This window comes from Lucilia sericata, unplaced genomic scaffold (assembly GCF_015586225.1).
Source record: "Lucilia sericata isolate MDLA Ls3-8-SP2 unplaced genomic scaffold, ASM1558622v1 Contig003105F_arrow, whole genome shotgun sequence".
In the NCBI taxonomy this organism is placed as follows: Eukaryota; Metazoa; Arthropoda; class Insecta; order Diptera; family Calliphoridae; genus Lucilia; species Lucilia sericata.
In genome coordinates, this window is record NW_023996700.1 from 20,001 (window position 1) to 40,330 (window position 20,330).

General features: G+C 32.3%; 1 protein-coding gene across 4 annotated transcripts in view; it reads left to right on the top strand.

The window, feature by feature from the left end:
* Positions 1-18,493, top strand: part of LOC119614589 (GATA zinc finger domain-containing protein 10) — a 23,070-nt gene extending 4,577 nt beyond the window's left edge. The window contains exons 2-6 of one of the 4 annotated variants that reach the window (XM_037970702.1): positions 11,390-11,919; positions 12,969-13,743; positions 13,898-14,351; positions 14,428-14,704; positions 15,270-15,888. In XM_037970702.1, coding sequence (XP_037826630.1) covers positions 11,390-11,919; positions 12,969-13,743; positions 13,898-14,351; positions 14,428-14,704; positions 15,270-15,369 — 2,136 coding nt within the window. In that variant the 3' untranslated portion in view covers positions 15,370-15,888. Of the gene's footprint in view, positions 1-11,389; positions 11,920-12,968; positions 13,744-13,885; positions 14,352-14,427; positions 14,705-15,269; positions 15,889-18,253 lie in introns of those variants that run through there. The other 3 variants (XM_037970701.1, XM_037970700.1, XM_037970703.1) reach the window with 3 other exon arrangements.
* Positions 18,494-20,330: the final 1,837 nt, after the last annotated feature.

Here is a 20,330-nt window from a genome sequence, read left to right on the forward strand (position 1 = left end):
ATAGATAGATAGATAGATAGATAGATAGATAGATAGATATAGATAGATAGAATAGATAGATAGATAGGATAGATAATAGATAGATAAGATAGATAGATAGATAGATAGATAGATAGATAGATAGATAGATAGATAGATAGATAGATAGATAGATAGATAGATAGATAGATAGATAGATAGATAGATAGATAGATAGATAGATAGATAGATAGATAGATAGATAGATAGATAGATAGATAGATAGATAGATAGATAGATAGATAGATAGATAGATAGATAGATAGATAGATAGATAGATAGATAGATAGATAGATAGATAAATAGACAGATATCCTCCGATGCATCGCGTCTTCAGAAACTAAGTTTCCTGGACGTAGTTCCTTGGACACATATTTGGATCAATTTCATGAGGCTTACAAGCGATCGTATGGAATTCTCTCTAATTCCTCGAGTTTCCTTCCTTTTAAGACAATTACATTCGATCTTTCGTAAGCTTATCCCGGTTACGGCTCCATCAAATAATATCGCCCTAATTGTCTTCTAGTTGTCAGTAAAGATTTTAATGTCTGCAGGAACCCTATTTTCTTAATCTAGCGTTCCTGGAAGATAGTATTGTGATTAGGTAGACCGTAGTATACTTCAATTTTTGGATACAACTAGGGTACCCCATTGTAGAGACATAACATCCCGCTTAACTATTATATTCTATCTGGGATAAGTGTCGCAAAGTTGCCGAAAAAATCTATGTCTGGTAGGCAATCAGACAAGTACGAAGTTTTGGTATAGCCTTCTAATATGTTTAAAATACATTGATGACGTCTCCTATAATCGCCTTTGGTCAATTCGCCGAAAGTTAAGAGCTATTCGGCTGTATTTTTTAAGAGCCTTGCTTGACGTAGTGCCCCCCACCAATACCCAAACAACGTTCACGCTGGGCCCGCTGCGTTTTTTGGGGCGGTCTCAAATACTTTGAGATAAGTTTATGTTAGTTGTTGATGATAGTTCTGAAGATGGTAGCCATTTTATAAAATTGCGAAACGTTTCCACTGTTACCGTTCTTTTCGATATACGAATTGAATAAAGGATTAATATAATGAAATTTTTCTCTCATTTGAAGCACTTGCTTTTACGCTTCTCCTGGTTTGAAGCAGTGATTGGCAAAAATAGAGAAAACAACTAACACATCTAAATATAAGACAGATCTGTACAGATATCTAAAAAGCAAACCAGTTACTGAATAGATCTGCGTTAAAGATATTTTAATTTAAATAGAGAATTTTTATCGGCTTGAGATCACTATAGATGCCGATCTCACTGGCTTTTAGAAGACTTTAAATTCAAATATTTATATTCTTTAAAATTTTACAAAAATTCAAATTTTACAACTAGATATTTGAGATGTTTTAATAGAATATTAATTATTTGAAAATTATTAAAAAAACACTCTTTTATCTTGAAGAACTTTTGTCATGAGTCATAATCGCAAAGAGTTAAAATTTCCTAAAGGAAAACAAAAACAATATCATAAAACTATAAATCAACAATAAAAAACAAACAATCAACCATAAAAAAACCCAAATGCAAAATCAATTTAAATTGAAACAAACAGCCACAAAAAAAATAAACTCTTTAAAATTCAAAACTAAAACAGAACAAATTTAACAAAATAAGATGAAAATAAAATAAAATAAAAGCTGAAAGATCCATTATCTTTACGAGCAGTTAAAATAAAATAAGATCCGTAGGTAAAGTGGCGTCAAAATTCCTCACTAACTCAGGCAACAACAAAAGAAACACAGACACCGTCAATTAATTTTTTTTTTTTTTTCATTTTAAAAGTGTCACTGTATTACAGCACTCTTGACGGTAAAAAAAAAACACATGGCATTGGGTCAACAAAAAAAGGCAAAGAACGAACAGAATTAAAATGATTAGAAATTATGTCGCCTAAATCCATTAGGATGTCATTACATTACATCCAAACCTGAAAGTAAGAAAATAAAATTCATTCATAAAATGTTTAGGACAACTGAAAACTAAATTACTTATCAATTTGACAATATTATCACCTTAACTAAATAAATAAAATACAAAGGACATAAGTAAGGTCTAAAAAGGATATTTAGTATTACACTTACATACTATTAGATATAACAGGTAATATATGACTTTTTAAAGGAAGTTGAAACAGAAATTTTATGAATGAATTCTGGTTTTAGTTCGTATTTTAAATATTAACACTATTTACACCGAAATTTATATTTTATACATTAAAATTAATGTAAAATAAACATTAAATAGGTAATTTTATGTATTTTTAAAATCGGGTTAATAAAGGTTTTTTACGGATTATTATTTATATTGAAGTAAAACAAGAAATAAAATAATTAATAAATGGACCATGACTTATGATTGTATTTCACTTAAATACATTTTTGTAGCTTTTAATAAAAATTATTAAAAATGTTCTATATCTGAAGCACATTAATGTTAATGAATTCGAAAATTTTGTCAAAATTTTTAAGTTCGAAATCATTTTCTGAGTCGATCTAGATATGTCCGTCCGTCCGGTTGGCAGACCTTGAGAGCAAGGTATAGGCCGCAAAATCGAAATCGGTTAATTATTTCACCTACTTTCACAACTGGACCTTCCGATTTGGGCTTTCTAGCTCATAACTACGTCAAATATACTTCTATCTCTCCAACTAAGTTTTATATTAGCATAAATCATTATCGATCCAGCCCCCATACCAAACCCCTTTTACAAAACCGACTTATAACCATTAGTGTCTAGATGAAATTCAGCATAACAATACTTGACCTTAACTCCCATATAAAGCCTCCTATAGACAATTTCTTTTTTTTTTCACTAAATTGCTTAAATACATCGGAATTAAGGTAAAATTCAAAAGCTTATGAAAAATAAATAATTTCTAAAATATATTCATTGTGTAGAGTATCATGTGGTCAGTCTTTCCCGACTACATATACTTTTCTAATTGTTCAATCTTAAGTTTCAAGATTTTTCCAAAATTATTTATTTAAACATTTTACGATAAAACAAATTAAAAATAATATAATTGAATAATTCAATCCATTTTTTGGAGCATTGCTGAGCCCACGTCATGAATTGAACTTTAAAGAATTTTATGTCGCCACGAGGTTTCAAACCCCACGAACTTAGAAGGCAATTGGCAGGTCAGATCAATTTATCGGCAATTTTAGTTAGTTAGTTAGTTTGTTAGTTAGTTAGTTAGTTAGTTAGTTAGTTAGTTAGTTTCAAGTTTAGTTTCAAGATTTTTCCAAAATGATTTATTTAAACATTTTACGATAAAACAAATTAAAAATAATATAATTGAATAATTCAATCCAATTTTTGGAGCATTGCTGAGCCCACGTCATGAATTGAACTTTAAAGAACTTTATGTCGCCACGAGGTTTCAAACCCCACGAACTTAGAAGGCAAATGGCAGGTCAGATCAATTTATCGGCAATTTTAGTTAGTTAGTTAGTTAGTCAGTCAGTCAGTTAGTTAGTTAGTTAGTTAGTTAGTCAGTCAGTTAGTTAGTTAGTTAGTTAGTTAGTAGTTAGTTAGTTAGTTAGTTAGTTAGTTAGTTAGTTAGTTAGTTAGTTAGTTAGTTAGTTAGTTAGTTAGTTAGTTAGTTAGTTAGTTAGTTAGTTAGTTAGTTAGTTAGTTAGTTAGTTAGTTAGTTAGTTAGTTAGTAGTTAGTTAGTTAGTAGTTAGTTAGTTAGTTAGTTAGTTAGTTAGTTAGTTAGTTAGTTAGTTAGTTAGTTAGTTAGTTAGTTAGTTAGTTAGTTAGTTAGTTAGTTAGTTAGTTAGTTAGTTAGTTAGTTAGTAGTTAGTTAGTTAGTTAGTTAGTTAGTTAGTTAGTTAGTTAGTTAGTTAGTTAGTTAGTTAGTTAGTTAGTTAGTTAGTTAGTTAGTTAGTTAGTTAGTTAGTAGTTAGTTAGTTAGTTAGTTAGTTAGTTAGTTAGTTAGTTAGTTAGTTAGTTAGTTAGTTAGTTAGTTAGTTAGTTAGTTAGTTAGTTAGTTAGTTAGTTAGTTAGTTAGTAGTTAGTTAGTTAGTTAGTTAGTAGTTAGTTAGTTAGTTAGTTAGTTAGTTAGTTAGTTAGTTAGTTAGTTAGTTAGTTAGTTAGTAGTTAGTTAGTTAGTTAGTTAGTTAGTTAGTTAGTTAGTTAGTTAGTTAGTTAGTTAGTTAGTTAGTTAGTTAGTTAGTTAGTTAGTAGTTAGTTAGTTAGTAGTTAGTTAGTTAGTTAGTTAGTAGTTAGTTAGTTAGTTAGTTAGTTAGTTAGTTAGTTAGTTAGTTAGTTAGTTAGTTAGTTAGTTAGTTAGTTAGTTAGTTAGTTAGTTAGTTAGTTAGTTAGTTAGTTAGTTAGTTAGTAGTTAGTTAGTTAGTTAGTTAGTTAGTTAGTTAGTTAGTTAGTTAGTTAGTTAGTTAGTAGTTAGTTAGTTAGTTAGTTAGTTAGTTAGTTAGTTAGTTAGTTAGTTAGTTAGTTAGTTAGTTAGGTTAGTTAGTTAGTTAGTTAGTTAGTTAGTTAGTTAGTTAGTTAGTTAGTTAGTTAGTTAGTTAGTTAGTTAGTTAGTTAGTTAGTTAGTTAGTGGCCATGGATAACTAAATTCTCTGACGTGGTCACGTCCAGAACGGAGTCTCTGAATCATTGCAAGACAATTGCTTTGCTTTTAAATCTGCAACGGATTCTAAATCAAAAATTCTTTGTAAGATCAAGTTAATCGATAAAAAATGAATGCAAATTAAGCTTTCTGCACTTATATCAAGAGTTTTGTACTTGATTTAAGTAAAGCCGTACTTACACTTGGCCCCAATTTGATTTAACTGCAGGTATCTAGTGCTTAATAAATCGTTACTTTCATGTGTAATGGCTATTTGTAGAAGTGCATATCAGAGCCATAGTGATAAGAAGTACATGTAAAAAATGTCTTTATTACAAAAATTTCTTATAAATTTTGTTTTAAAAACACTTGCCCGTGACCTTTAAAATCATTAAAACTTATCTCAAGTATATACTTTTACGATTTGCAAAAGATAACATAACTTAAATACTACACATTTGGTTAAAAAAACACATAGATTACAATAATGATTACGAGGAGTATTTTTGCACAAAAATAAAATAATTTACAAACTATAAAATACTCTAATGACACATTTTCAACGACCAACTGTGAATTGCGATTTGTATACAGAAACTTTCAATAACCAGTGATTTGTAAATATTATTGAAATCGAAAGTTTCGGATAAGATATTAACGTGTCTAGAGGTTTTAAAACTTTGTTTTCTTTCACTCTGTACTCTTTGTTTTTTGGTGTATTCATAAGCAAATATGGAATTTTTTTTGTATAGATAAAACCTTAACTCACGTGAGATAAGTGGCAAATGGAAATAAAATATTAAATCAGTTAAAAAATTCTGGCACGTTTTTCTCGAAAACCCAACAACAATGTATAATCAAATATTTACAGATCGATAACCCTAGAGAGAAGAGATAATATGAATGATGACATTAAAGAGAGAGCATAAAACCTTATATGTTTACTTTAAACGGTGACGTGATCTGTCAAATAGATAATTGATAAATATTTGCAGTTTGAAAATGGTGTATTATCTATCGATTTAAACATATATCAAATATGATTATGTTAAATATGTTTAAAACTACTGTTATTTAGATTTCTACTATTTATGTTAAATATTGTTTTATTTTGTTTTTATTTACTATAAATATCAGTTTAGAATAATATTTCTTTTATATTTTTTGCATGTGTTTTATCGATAAATGTCTTACATTATCTTGTATTGAGTTATCGCTATCAGTGATAAAACTATAAACATTAACACAGGTTTTTAGGTGATATTTTATGCAATTATTTTATATTTTATTAAATGACGTTTTATTTTGACATTTATCTTGTATGGTAAAATGACGTTTGAAATGTTTACCTTTTTTTAAATTTGATTGACACTGTTTAAATGCTTGTATAAGTAAAATTTATTTGTGATTTTTTTTTAATTTTTTGTTTATATACTTTGACTAATGTTGTTTTATTTATATTTTAAATGCAATTAATTTTTCAAAACTTTGCTTAATGAGTAATCATTATTGAACTTTAGAATTTTGTATATTTTTTATCCAGTTTAAATTTATTGATTGATTCATCTATCAAATTCAACGTTTAAGATTATTCAGTGACTCATGCTAAAGAAATATCAAATGAAAACCCATTTTTTATCTTTAATAAATCGATAGAAATATTTTCAAAATTTGTCCAAAATTTTCTTTTGAAAACAAATTTAATCATTTTCTATTTGATTTTAGAACAAAAAGTTGCAATTTGAATAAAAATTATTCGAATAATCGAGAATTTTTTTGTTGTAATAAATAAATTTTTCCATCTTAGACCCCAATTATCTTCGTAATCCAAATCTAGAATATACATAAATAAGTAATGCCAATCCCTAAAACAAGTAAGAAATTATAGTCGGGCGTGGCCGACCATATGATACCCTACACCAGTTATGAATATTAAATGTGATTTATTTTTCATAATAAAGCATTTATCTTCAATATTCCCTTGTTCCGATACATTTAAGCAATTTATGGATGAAAAACTAATTTTCTGAAAGAGGGGGCTAGGTGCAAATATGGACCAAGCCCGATAAAATTTTGTGAATATATTTATATTGACATAATATTTTATTGTGCTGAATTTCATCACGATATTTGTGTTTATAAGCTAATTTGGGACATTCAAGTAATTTTCTGAAGGGGACTTTGTATGGGAGCTAGGGTCAAGTGTGGCCCGATCTTCATGAAATTTGGCACGGTCATCAAGACTTCTATAAAACTTAGTTGTGCCGTATTTTATCGATATATCTGTATACTTAACATAATTATGAGCTCAGAAGCCCTTTTCGAGGGGTTCTGTTGTATGGGGGCTAGGTGAAATAATGGACCGATTTTAACCATTTTCAATAGGCTTCGTCCTTAGGTCAAATAAAACGTGCGTGCCAAATTTCATCCAATTATCTTGAAAATTGCGACCAGTACCTTGCGCACAAGGTTTACATGGACAGCCAGCCAGCCAGACGGACGGACGGACGGACATAGCTTAATCGACTCAGAAAACGATTCTAAGCCGATTGGTATACTTTAAGGTCTAGGACGAATATTTTTGTATGTTACAAACATCAGCACAAATCCAATATACCCTCCCCACTAAAGTGGTGTAGGGTATAAAGAGAGAATCTATAAAACCCGGAAATTAACGTACAATAACAATCTCTTCTTCATATTCTAAAGTAAAGAAACTAATGATTAACCTCCATTTTGATCCGTATTTAGAGACCAACAATTTACCTAACAACCGCCAGTATAGCTTTTGTAGACGTCGTTCTACGACAGATATACCAGCCTTCCTTCCGGATTATTAGCGTCTTTCAGTCCAATCACCAATTTGGCGAATATAAATTTCTAGCTCTATTCATTTCCAAAGCGTTTGGTAGAATTTGGTATGGTGTAGGTAATTATTTCTATTTACTATGAACTTTATCAGAGATCGCACAATATGATCTATGGGATCGCATCAAACCCATTCAAGTTTAACTCAGTGAAAAAAAAGGCTTCGTTCTTGCCTCTAATCTATTTCTTATTTTCATAAACGGCCTTTTATGTCAAACATCCAACTATATCTGCTCTTTTTGCCGATGAGAGCAACATCTGCCATTCTTATTCATTCAATTATAGGCTTTCAACGAATCGCTCAACCACGACTTGGTAAAAATCTGTGAATAGGGTCGTGTTACTAAAGTCGATTTTCCGTCCGCAAGACTCAGTCTTCTTAACACGTAGCAGATAATGTTGTTTCATCTATGTACATATGTTTATGGGTGCTGTTAATATTGAGGGTTTGGGAACTCCACGCGTGAAATATAGTGAGAAATCCACTGATCTAAACACATTTATTAAGTATCTAGATTTTTAAAAATGTTGAAAGACATGCTTCACACCATTTGATCTCCACAATATCAATGTACATTCGACCGAATTATAGCCTACTGTAGGTTAGTTGTCAAGTCTAGGTTCGATTCCCATCAGAGGCACTGATAAAGGAGAGCACAACATGTTTGGTGGAGAGCGATGGATACCAAGACTTAACTCTCTATTCTAAACAAGGTATAAAGACTAGCATGTTTTGCAATCACTGGTTGTTTGAGCAACACTTCTCAGGCTAGTCTAGAGAGGATTCTAAACAGAGATATATGCCTCGAAACAGCCGCGAGAAGAATCCGAGAATACTTGGACAGCCTAGCATCAATCAAGGCTCTTAACTTCAATCTTATTAAATCGAAATGTCTTCTCAATTGTATTCAATCATGGTCGCAACTGACACAACATCACGTAGAGTTTATATGGGTTCCAGGACATGAGGGCATCCGGGGAAATGAAATATCTAATGAATATGCAACCAAAGGGTCGTCCCTAGACTAAACCCTTGCGTAAAGGGATATTCACACTGGTGACCCTATCAAAATTGATAGATGACTGGACTTTGAGTGAGACGGAACTTAGGTGGTCAAATATCACTATTTGTAGAATATCGAGACTGCTCTAGCCCACTCTGACAACGAATAGGACTCTCTTGTCTTTTAGTAAGAACTCACCCACAGCTACTGCAAAAGCTGTTTGGACGAAGAAGAAGAAGAAGAGGAATCGGTACAACACTCTATCTTGGTAGAGCTCCATGATCTGGACTGTCTCAGAGATGCGTCACTAGTAAACATGATCGGTTTTATTAGGAACACCGGCTGGTTTTCACGGAGACCGCAAGAACCAAGTAATCAACGAAATTAGGTAGGGAAACCATTCTCTCAACATAAGGGAATGGCAATTCTAAGGGTATTACAATGGGCCACAAGGCATCTGAGTGAACTCGCCAACTAACAACAAACCCACCTAGGGAATGGATAAGTTCTCTTAAAACGAACAAATCTCTTGGTTTGGATAATATGTTCCCTATACCCTAGATTACCAATGTTATCTTAAGTAATCAATCGATTGATTTCCCTTCTAGATATATATATGAATGGAATCTGACAAGTTAATGCATATTAATGGAGGCTTTAGTCCAAAAAATGATACACTATCTACTTAAAAACCCGCTGGGTGGTAAAGATTTTTTTAGAACATTTCGAATTGTATTCAATCATTGGCACAACTGACACAACATCACGTAGAGTTTATATGGGTTCCAGGACATGAGGGCATCCGGGGAAATGAAATATCTGATGAATGCGCAGCTAATGGGTCGTCCCAAGACTTAACCCTTGCGCAAAGGGATATTCACACTGGTGACCCTATCAAAATTGATAGATGACTGGACTTTGAGTGAGACGGAACTTAGGTGGTCAAATATTACCATTTGTAGAATATCGAGACTGCTCTGGCCCACTCTGAGAACGAATAGGACTCTCTTGTCTCTTAGTAAGAACTTGATTAGGCTTCTAACTGGTATAATTACTGGACACTGTATGATTGGACATATGTCGGAACGTATGGGCTACCCACAGCTACTGCAAAAGCTGTTTGGATGAAGGGAGGAGAAGTGGAATCGGTACAACACCTTCTATGTGACTGCCCAGTCTTACAAGAGCACAGACTACTCTATCTTAGTAGAGCTCCATGATCTGGACTGTCTCAGAGATGCGTCACTAGTAAACATGATCGGTTTTATTAGGAACACCGGCTGGTTTTCACGGAGACCGCAAGAACCAAGTAATCAACGAAATTAGGTAGGGAAACCATTTTCTCAACATAAAGGAATGACAATTCTAAGGGTATCACAATGGGCCAGAAGGCATCCGAGTGAACTCGCTAACTAACAACAAACCCACCTAGGGAATGGATAAGTTCTCTTACCTCTCTTACCAATATTATCTTAAGTAATCAATCGATTGTTTACCCTTCTAGATATATATGAATGGAATCTGACAAGTTAATGCATGGAGGCTTTAGTCCAAAAAAATGATACACTATCTACTTAAAAAACTGCTGGGTGGTAAAGATTTTTTTCGAATATTTGTTGTCTGTTCATTTCCTTTTTCACCCACATAATTTGTGTCAATAACTTTTTTTGTCATTACTGTTTATTAAAAAAAAAAATAATAAAAGAAAAGTAAATCATGTCTTAAAGACATCAAGAAACAAGCATGTAAAGTAAATATTGGTAAAAGTATGATGTCTTGTAGGAAAAAACACACTGAAAATATATTACAAGTTGTTACAAGGCAAAAAAGTGTATAACTTGAAAGTAATAAAAATCATGTTAGTCAATTTTTTAATGTATGTTTTTAGGGAATTCTAGAGCAGTTCTGTGACAATGGGCTTTGGCTGTTGCCATTTATTGACTTAAAACAAACGAACGTATTGACGTTTTGATGACAAACTCATGACGTTAATTTTTTCGTTAATATTCATTCTGCGCTCATTTGTTTTAAAGGTTGGTTATAGGTTGACAATTAGTATTTCTTTTATGAGTTCTATATTTTAGATTTTTGATGTTTTACCGCCTAAAAAGAATTGTGATGTCAAAAAATTTAACACCTTTTTTTTCGTTTGGTATTTGATGACTTGTTTTTGTTGGCGGTGGTATTTGTTTAGTGTAGAGGAGTTTAGTGATGTATTGTATAGAAGTAACGGGTAATTACAGGGGATCTATTACGAATTAATTTTATAAACAAATAAAATTTAAACGTTTAATTTGTAATAATATTTAATAAAGTGGCCTCCGGTAGGTTAATGGTAAGAGTTTTATTTTGGTAGACCGGAGGTGGTGGGTTCGATTCCCACCTGTAGCACTGGTAAAGGAGTACACAACAGGCCCGATTAAGGGCCAGGTGTATTTCTTCTGATTTGATGTTTATACATCGTCCTTTCATACTAACTAACTTATAATATTTACAATAACTATGAAGATGAAGAAGTTATGAATTACAAATAACATGTGTTAGTAACCGATTACTCATATTTTACAACTCTAAAAGCAACTAACTATAACGGAAATTTGAAAAGTAAATAAATCGTTAAAGGGCAGGCGTTTAGCACTTGCCGGTAAAATGCCCATACATACGTACGTATACATATGTCCGGCCTTAACACCGGAACTTGCAAAAAAAAAAAAAACTTTTTAAATAAAAAAACTTTTGTTACTTTTTTTATTATTTTTTAAATAAACAATGTTAAATAACAGCACAAGAAAATACAAAATACTAAAATTTAGTTTTAGTCATAGGACTTGTAAAACAATTTCTTAAAGAATGACAAGTTATTTTCAAATTATACTTCATTGCAGATGGAACCACAAGCGCAGCAACAACAACAGCAACAACAAGATCAATTGCAGCAACAACAGCAAAGATATCAACAACAACAAGTGCAACAATCACCAGAAAAATATCATACACATTTATTGGATAAAATCAAAACGGAAAGTAATGGTTCAGAACATTTAAATCATACAAATGCGAATACGGTTATAGAAAAACAAACTGTAGTTGAACAACAACAGCAGCAGCAGCAACAACCACAACCACAACAATTGACCACCCAGCATCATCAACAACAACAACAGCAGCAGCAGTTACCACCCTCAACTCAACAACAGGCGCAACAGCAACAAAATCCCACCACTATTATACAATCGCAACAGTCTCAACCCATTAATGCTGTAATACAAACACAAAATAATCAATCACAACAACAACAGCAGCAACAACAACAACCTCAACAACCCCAACATCAACAACAACATCCCAGTCAGGAAGATTATGTACCCATACAAAGAACACAACAACGTAGATATATAACAACAACCGGAGAATTGTAAGTTCAAATTATTGATGTTGCTATTTCGAATAGCAGTTCCAAATCCAGTCCATTTAATATACTGATATAAAATATCATTAATCCTAATTCCCAATTAAAGAGCTCCAAGATCTCAAGATCTGTCTATAGTGATCTATACTCGAGACTACAGTCTGGTCTTTAATTCAGAATATAGTCTGCTCTATAGGTAAGAATATAGTCTGACTAGTCTATAGTCTGATCTGGAGTCTGGACTATAGTCTGGAATATAGTGGAGACTTTATTCTAATCTATAGTACAGACTATAGTCTGGTCGATATAGTCAAGCCTATAGTCTACTGTATAGTCGAGAATATAGTCTGATTAGAGTCTGTTGGAGACTTTATTCTAATCTATAGTACAGACTATAGTCTGGTCGATATAGTCAAGCCTACAGTCCAATGTATAGTCGAGATTAGAGTCTGTTGGAGACTTTATTCTAATCTATAGTACAGACTATAGTCTGGTCGATATAGTCAAGCCTATAGTCTACTGTATAGTCTAGAATATAGTCTGATTAGTTCTATAGTGGAGTCTATATTCCTATCTGGAGTCGAGACTATAGTCTTGTATATAATTGAGACTACATCCTAGTCCATAGTACATATTATAGTCTGGTCTATAGTCAAGAATATAGTCTGGTCTTTAGTCGAGTATATTATCTGGTCAGTTGTGCATATTATAGTCTAACCCCATAGTGGAGAATATAGTCAGCTTATAGTCTAGTCTATAGACGAGACTATAGCATATTCCTTAGAAGAGGATTAAGTCTAGTCAGCTGTATAGAAATTATTATAGTCTGACCTTTAGACGAAACTATAGTCTGATGTTTGGAAGAGACTATAGTCTTATCTTTAGAGGAGACTATATATAGTCTTATCTTTAGAGGAGACTATAGTCTAATCTTAAGACGAGGATATAGTCCCAGCACTTATGTAAGAGACCCTTCAGTTGAATATAGTTAAAAATTTACTTTAAAGTTTGATTTAAAAATCTAATTCATATCATTCTTTTCTTATTCTACTTAGAGTACATCGTGATTCCGACGACCCCGAAACGGTTAGTGAATATCAACGCCAGCGTCATTCGCCTGCCGAATATGTACAAATGGCACCGCGCAATGAAGAACAACAGCCACCACCAGGTACCACAGTCTATACTTATACAACCAATGAAAATGGTCAACCCATTATATGTACAACCGATCCCGCGGGTGGAACGATTAAACTCGAGTCAATAGACAAAGATCAAGTGCAAAATGAAGCCGCTCAACAGTTGCAACAACAGCAGCAACATCAACAACAATGTCCTACACCCAACGGCAACTATACGGAAACCATGGTCGTGCCCACGTCAGCATTACATCACCAAAATCCTCATAATTTATCCAGTACAGCCCATACGGCCATACCACATCCCACTCATTTGTTGCGATTCGAAGAAGATAATCGTTTTGGACAAACTCTCAACGATAATGGTAATGGTCCTGCCACATTGTACTATGAAACGGCTGTGGTAGATCCCAATGCACATCCTAATGAATCGAAAACTTTTACAGATTTGGGTAATGCTCATTATTTGAATTACTCCTCCACCTCCTCCTATCAGTTGAGTCAAAATAATACCATCTATAGTGTATCGCCGGCACCGAATCAATTGATAAGCAAAAATGATCCCAGTTTAAATATACTGCGGCAACCAGTGCAATATCAGTCAATGGCTTTGTTTGATTCTGTTAATAGTTCAGTAGCCGAGCAGAGTATTTGGCCAACGGCCGGAGTGGAATATTCCAATATGGGCTTTGTAAGTAATTTGCTTCAGCATCTAAATTTTTCAAATCCTTTAATCATCAATTCATATTCATTTTCCCCTTTTTGTTTCTTCTCTTCCTTTCCATCCATAAAATATTAAACAAATCCACTTGAAATTTGTTTTCTAAAAATAGAATTATCATCAGCAGGTGGTTGAAGAATATCCAACGGGCAATATAACCGCTAGCTCTTGGGCTCCTACTAGTTCCATAACACATTATGAAGCACCACCTCCTTTGGCGGATAAATGTGAACAATGTAATTCTCCTTTGGGTAGTAAAGCGAACGGCTACTGTCCTTCTTGTTATGGAGGCCCTATACGTCAGACTGTGCGTGTGGGTCCCCGACAAACAAAACCCAAAGCCTCAGCTGCCGCCGCCAATAATAGACGCACGGGTGTTACTTGTGCTAATTGTCAAACTAATTCCACTACTTTGTGGCGTCGTAATAATGATGGAAATCCTGTTTGCAATGCCTGTGGTCTGTACTACAAACTACACAACATGAATCGTCCGCTTTCCATGAAAAAGGACGGCATACAAAAACGTAAACGTAAACCAAAGAATAGCGGCCCACCACAGATGAGACCACCATTACCTAGTATGTTTTCATGCTTCAATCTATATCACAAAATTAAAATAAATTTTTAATTTCTATTTAACTTTATGTTTTTTAGGTTTACCTCCAGGTGGCGGTAGTTTGATGGTGCACTCGAATGGTCCATTGTATCCTTCACAAGTGCAAACTATAGGCCTTCCCCTAAATGCTCAAACACCAAATCCAGGTGATTTGCAAGACATGACTACCACAGCTCCACGTACGGTAGCTATTGGTCATCAAGATATGTCTTTGAATATGTCACGACCACACGTTACTTCGGATAGTCATTCACCGTATAGCAATCCACCTTCGCAGAGTCAGTCACCTCATCTACCAAGTACAGCGAGTTTTAAGTGAGTAGAATGCGAAAAGTTCAGCTCCAGTTCAGTTCTAGTTCAGCTATAGTTTAGTTCTAGTTCAGTTCTAGTTCAGTTCTAGTTTAGTTCTAGTTCGGTTCTAGTTCAGTTCTAGTTCAGTTCTAGTTCAGTTCTAGTTCAGTTCTAGTTCAGTTCTAGTTCAGTTCTAGTTCAGTTCTAGTTCAGTTCTAGTTCAGTTCTAGTTCAGTTCTAGTTCAGTTCTAGTTCAGTTCTAGTTCAGTTCTAGTTCAGTTCTAGTTCAGTTCTAGTTCAGTTCTAGTTCAGTTCTAGTTCAGTTCTAGTTCTAGTTCAGTTCTAGTTCAGTTCTAGTTCAGTTCTAGTTCAGTTCTAGTTCAGTTCTAGTTCAGTTCTAGTTCAGTTCTAGTTCAGTTCTAGTTCAGTTCTAGTTCAGTTCTAGTTCAGTTCTAATTCAGTTCTAGTTCAGTTCTAGTTCAGTTCTTGTTCAGTTCTTGTTCAGTTCTAGTTCGGTTCTAGTTTAATCCGGATATAACATTATTTATGTATATTAAATCAATATGTAATGAGAATAATTTTCTTACAGAGTGCCTCCAATCGAAGTGCCCCGAACAACGCAGAGCAGTGAAATACCCACGAGTGTTATAACACGCACTGGATTACCAGAACGTACATCGAATAACTGAAACCAATAATCGCCTCTTAAAAACATTATTTATGTCAAGATATTTTTTTGAAGTTAAAGGTTAAGAATTTATCAAAATTAAAAATTGAAACTTAAGTATATATACATATTTCGTTTAAAATTGTGCCAAATATTTTTTATTAAAAAATTAATGAAACTTTACCAAACAAAATGAAATGAACCAACTTGTTTGTTAAATTGAACGTATAAATTGTTTAACTTAAATTTAAATTATTATTCGAATAATTGAGAAAAGTTTTCAATAAATATTAACTGATAGATCTGAAAAATCCATACAAATGATCGCAGTAAGTGCAGTTTTCGATTGGAAATTTTATGGCAGTTATAGACTTAAATAATCGGCAAATGATGTTATTTTATGAAAATTTATTTAAAGTAATATGGCCATTTTGTAAAAAAAGTTTTAACTAATAATGTTCAATATTCTGAAATTAGCATAGTTTTATTATTTCACTTTAAATTTCTTTAACAATTCTATGCAAATTATTTTCTTTTATATAAAGACATTTTAAATATTTAAATAATATGTATATCGTAAATATATTTTTTATATTTGTAATTTTAAGTTTAATTTTTACAGCAAGAGACTACTTTAATTTTATATATTTTTTAATTATAAATAATTTTCCTTTTGTAATAATTTAATACCACAAATTATTTTAAATAATTTGTAAAATTAGTTAAAATTTTTATATTAGTAAAAAAATATTATATTGTGTAATTTTTATAGAACTCCAAAGAAAAACAATTTGTAAATTAATAAAAAAACAAAAATAACTTAAATAAAATAAATGAGTTATAAGCCAAATTAAGCACTAATGACGACATAATTTATTAATTTAGTATAAGCGTAAGTATATTATTGGAGATGTTTTTGTTGTGCTAAAGGAGATCTTTTTTATTGTTGGGTTAAATGTATTTGGAACGGTGGCTTAGAGTGGCAAAAATTTATTTAAAATTGTTTTATCAAATAAACTTCAGTTCTAGTGTAGTTTTTATTCTGTCTTAGTTCAATTCTAGTTTAGTTCTAGTTCAGTCCTAGTTCAGTTCTAGTTCAGTTCTAGTTCAGTTCTAGTTCAGTCCTAGTTCAGTTCTAGTTCAGTTCTAGTTCAGTTCTAGTTCATTTCTAGTTCAGTTCTAGTTCAGGTCTAGGTCAGTTCTAGTTCAATTCTAGTTCAGTTCTGGTTTAGTTCTAGTTCAGTTCTAGTTCAGTTCTAGTTCAGTTCTAGTTCAGTTCTAGTTCAGTTCTAGTTCAGTTCTAGTTCAGTTCTAGTTCAGTTCTAGTTCAGTTCTAGTTCAGTTCTAGTTCAGTTCTAGTTCAGTTCTAGTTCAGTCCTAGTTCAGTTCTAGTTCAGTTCTAGTTCATTTCCAGTTCAGGTCTAGGTCAGTTCTAGTTCAATTCTAGTTCAGTTCTAGTTCAGTTCTAGTTCAGTTCTAGTTCAGTTCTAGTTCAGTCCTAGTTCAGTTCTAGTTCAGTTCTAGTTCAGTTCTAGTTCAGTTCTAGTTCATTTCCAGTTCAGGTCTAGGTCAGTTCTAGTTCAATTCTAGTTCAGTTCTAGTTCAGTTTCTAGTTCAGTTCTAGTTCAGTTCTAGTTCAGTTCTAGTTCAGTCCTAGTTCAGTTCTAGTTCAGTTCTAGTTCAGTTCTAGTTCAGTCCTAGTTCAGTTCTAGTTCAGTTCTAGTTCATTTCCAGTTCAGGTCTAGGTCAGTTCTAGTTCAATTCTAGTTCAGTTCTGGTTTAGTTCTAGTTCAGTTCTAGTTCAGTTCTAGTTCAGTTCTAGTTCAGTTCTAGTTCAGTTCTAGTTTAGTTCTAGTTCGGTTCTAGTTCAGTTCTAGTTCAGTTCTAGTTCAGTTCTAGTTCAGTTCTAGTTCAGTTCTAGTTCAGTTCTAGTTCAGTTCTAGTTCAGTTCTAGTTCAGTTCTAGTTCAGTTCTAGTTCAGTTCTAGTTCAGTTCTAGTTCAGTTCTAGTTCAGTTCTAGTTCAGTTCTAGTTCAGTTCTAGTTCAGTTCTAGTTCAGTTCTAGTTCAGTTCTAGTTCAGTTCTAGTTCAGTTCTAGTTCAGTTCTAGTTCAGTTCTAGTTCAGTTCTAGTTCAGTTCTAGTTCAGTTCTAGTTCAGTTCTAGTTCAGTTCTAGTTCAGTTCTAGTTCAGTTCTAGTTCAGTTCTAGTTCAGTTCTATTTCAGTTCTAGTTCAGTTCTAGTTCAGTTCTAGTTCAGTTCTAGTTCAGTTCTAGTTCAGTTCTAGTTCAGTTCTAGTTCAGTTCTAGTTCAGTTCTAGTTCAGTTCTTCAGTTCTAGTTCAGTATAGTTCAGTCTAGTTCAGTTCTAGTTCAGTTCTAGTTCAGTTCTAGTTCAGTTCTAGTTCAGTTCTAGTTCAGTTCTAGTTCAGTTCTAGTTCAGTTCTAGTTCAGTTCTAGTTCAGTTCTAGTTCAGTTCTAGTTCAGTTCTAGTTCAGTTCTAGTTCAGTTCTAGTTCAGTTCTAGTTCAGTTCTAGTTCAGTTCTAGTTCAGTTCTAGTTCAGTTCTAGTTCAGTTCTAGTTCAGTTCTAGTTCAGTTCTAGTTCAGTTCTAGTTCAGTTCTAGTTCAGTTCTAGTTCAGTTCTAGTTCAGTTCTAGTTCAGTTCTAGTTCAGTTCTAGTTCAGTTCTAGTTCAGTTCTAGTTCAGTTCTAGTTCAGTTCTAGTCAGTTCTAGTTCAGTTCTAGTTCAGTTCTAGTTCAGTTCTAGTTCAGTCTATATTCAGTTCTAGTTCAGTTCTAGTTCAGTTCTTGTTCAGTTCTAGTTCGGTTCTAGTTCGGTTCTAGTTTAATCCGGATATAACATTATTTATGTATATTAAATCAATATGTAATGAGAATAATTTTCTTACAGAGTGCCTCCAATTGAAGTGCCCCGAACAACGCAGAGCAGTGAAATACCCACGAGTGTTATAACACGCACTGGATTACCAGAACGTACATCGAATAACTGAAACCAATAATCGCCTCTTAAAAACATTATTTATGTCAAGATATTTTTTTGAAGTTAAAGGTTAAGAATTTATCAAAATTAAAAATTGAAACTTAAGTATATATACATATTTCGTTTAAAATTGTGCCAAATATTTTTTATTAAAAAATTAATGAAACTTTACTAAACAAAATGAAATGAACCAACTTGTTTGTTAAATTGAACGTATAAATTGTTTAACTTAAATTTAAATTATTATTCGAATAATTGAGAAAGTTTTCAATAAATATTAACTGATAGATCTGAAAAATCCATACAAATGATCGCAGTGAGTGCAGTTTTCGATTGGAAATTTTATGGCAGTTATAGACTTAAATAATCGGCGAATGATGTTATTTTATGAAAATTTATTTAAAGTAATATGGCCATTTTGTAAAAAAGTTTTAACTAATAATGTTCAATATTCTGAAATTAGCATAGTTTTATTATTTCACTTTAAATTTCTTCAACAATTCTATGCAAATTATTTTCTTTTATATAAAGACATTTTAAATATTTAAATAATATGTATATCGTAAATATATTTTTTTATATTTGTAATTTTAAGTTTAATTTTTACAGCAAGAGACTACTTTAATTTTATATATTTTTTAATTATAAATAATTTTCCTTTTGTAATAATTTAATACCACAAATTATTTTAAATAATTTGTAAAATTAGTTAAAATTTTTATATTAGTAAAAAAATATTATATTGTGTAATTTTTATAGAACTCCAAAGAAAAACAATTTGTAAATTAATAAAAAAAAACAAAAATAACTTAAATAAAATAAATGAGTTATAAGCCAAATTAAGCACTAATGACGACATAATTTATTAATTTAGTATAAGCGTAAGTATATTATTGGAGATGTTTTTGTTGTGCTAAAGGAGATCTTTTTTATTGTTGGGTTAAATGTATTTGGAACAGTGGCTTAGAGTGGCAAAAATTTATTTAAAATTGTTTTAACAAATAAACTTCAGTTCTAGTGTAGTTTTTATTCTGTCTTAGAGTAGTTATAGTTCAGTTCTAGTTTAGTTCTAGTTCAGTTCTAGTTCACTTCTAGTTCAGTTCTAGTTCTAGTTCACTTCTAGTTCAGTTCTAGTTCAGTTCTAGTTCAGTTCTAGTTCAGTTCTAGTTCAGTTCTAGTTCAGTTCTAGTTCAGTTCTAGTTCAGTTCTAGTTCAGTTCTAGTTCAGTTCTAGTTCAGTTCTAGTTCAGTTCTAGTTCAGTTCTAGTTCAGTTCTAGTTCAGTTCTAGTTCAGTTCTAGTTCAGTTCTAGTTCAGTTCTAGTTCAGTTCTAGTTTAGTTCTAGTTTAGTTCTAGTTCAGTTCTAGTTCAGTTCTTGTTCAGTTCTAGTCCTAGTTCAGTTCTAGTTAAGATCTAGTTCTAGTTCAGTTCTAGTTCAGTTCTAGTTCAGTTCTAGTTCAGTTCTAGTTCAGTTCTAGTTCAGTTCTAGTTCAGTTCTAGTTCAGTTCTAGTACAGTTCTAGTTCAGTTCTAGTTCAGTTCTAGTTCAGTTCTAGTTCAGTTCTAGTTCAGTTCTAGTTCAGTTCTAGTTCAGTTCTAGTTCAGATCTAGTTCAGTTCTAGTTTAGTTCAGTTCTAGTTCAGTTCTAGTTCAGTTCTAGTTCAGTTCTAGTTCAGTTCTAGTTCAGTTCTAGTTCAGTTCTAGTTCAGTTCTAGTTCAGTTCTAGTTCAGTTCTAGTTCAGTTCTAGTTCAGTTCTAGTTTAGTTCTAGTTTAGTTCCAGTTCAGTTCTAGTTCAGTTCTAGTTCAGTTCTAGTTCAGTTCTAGTTCAGTTCTAGTTCAGTTCTAGTTCAGTTCTAGTTCAGTTCTGTTCTAGTTCAGTCTAGTTAAGATCTAGTTCAGTTCAGTTCTAGTTCAGTTCTAGTTCAGTTCTAGTTCAGTTCTAGTTCAGTTCTAGTTCAGTTCTAGTTCAGTTCTAGTTCAGTTCTAGTT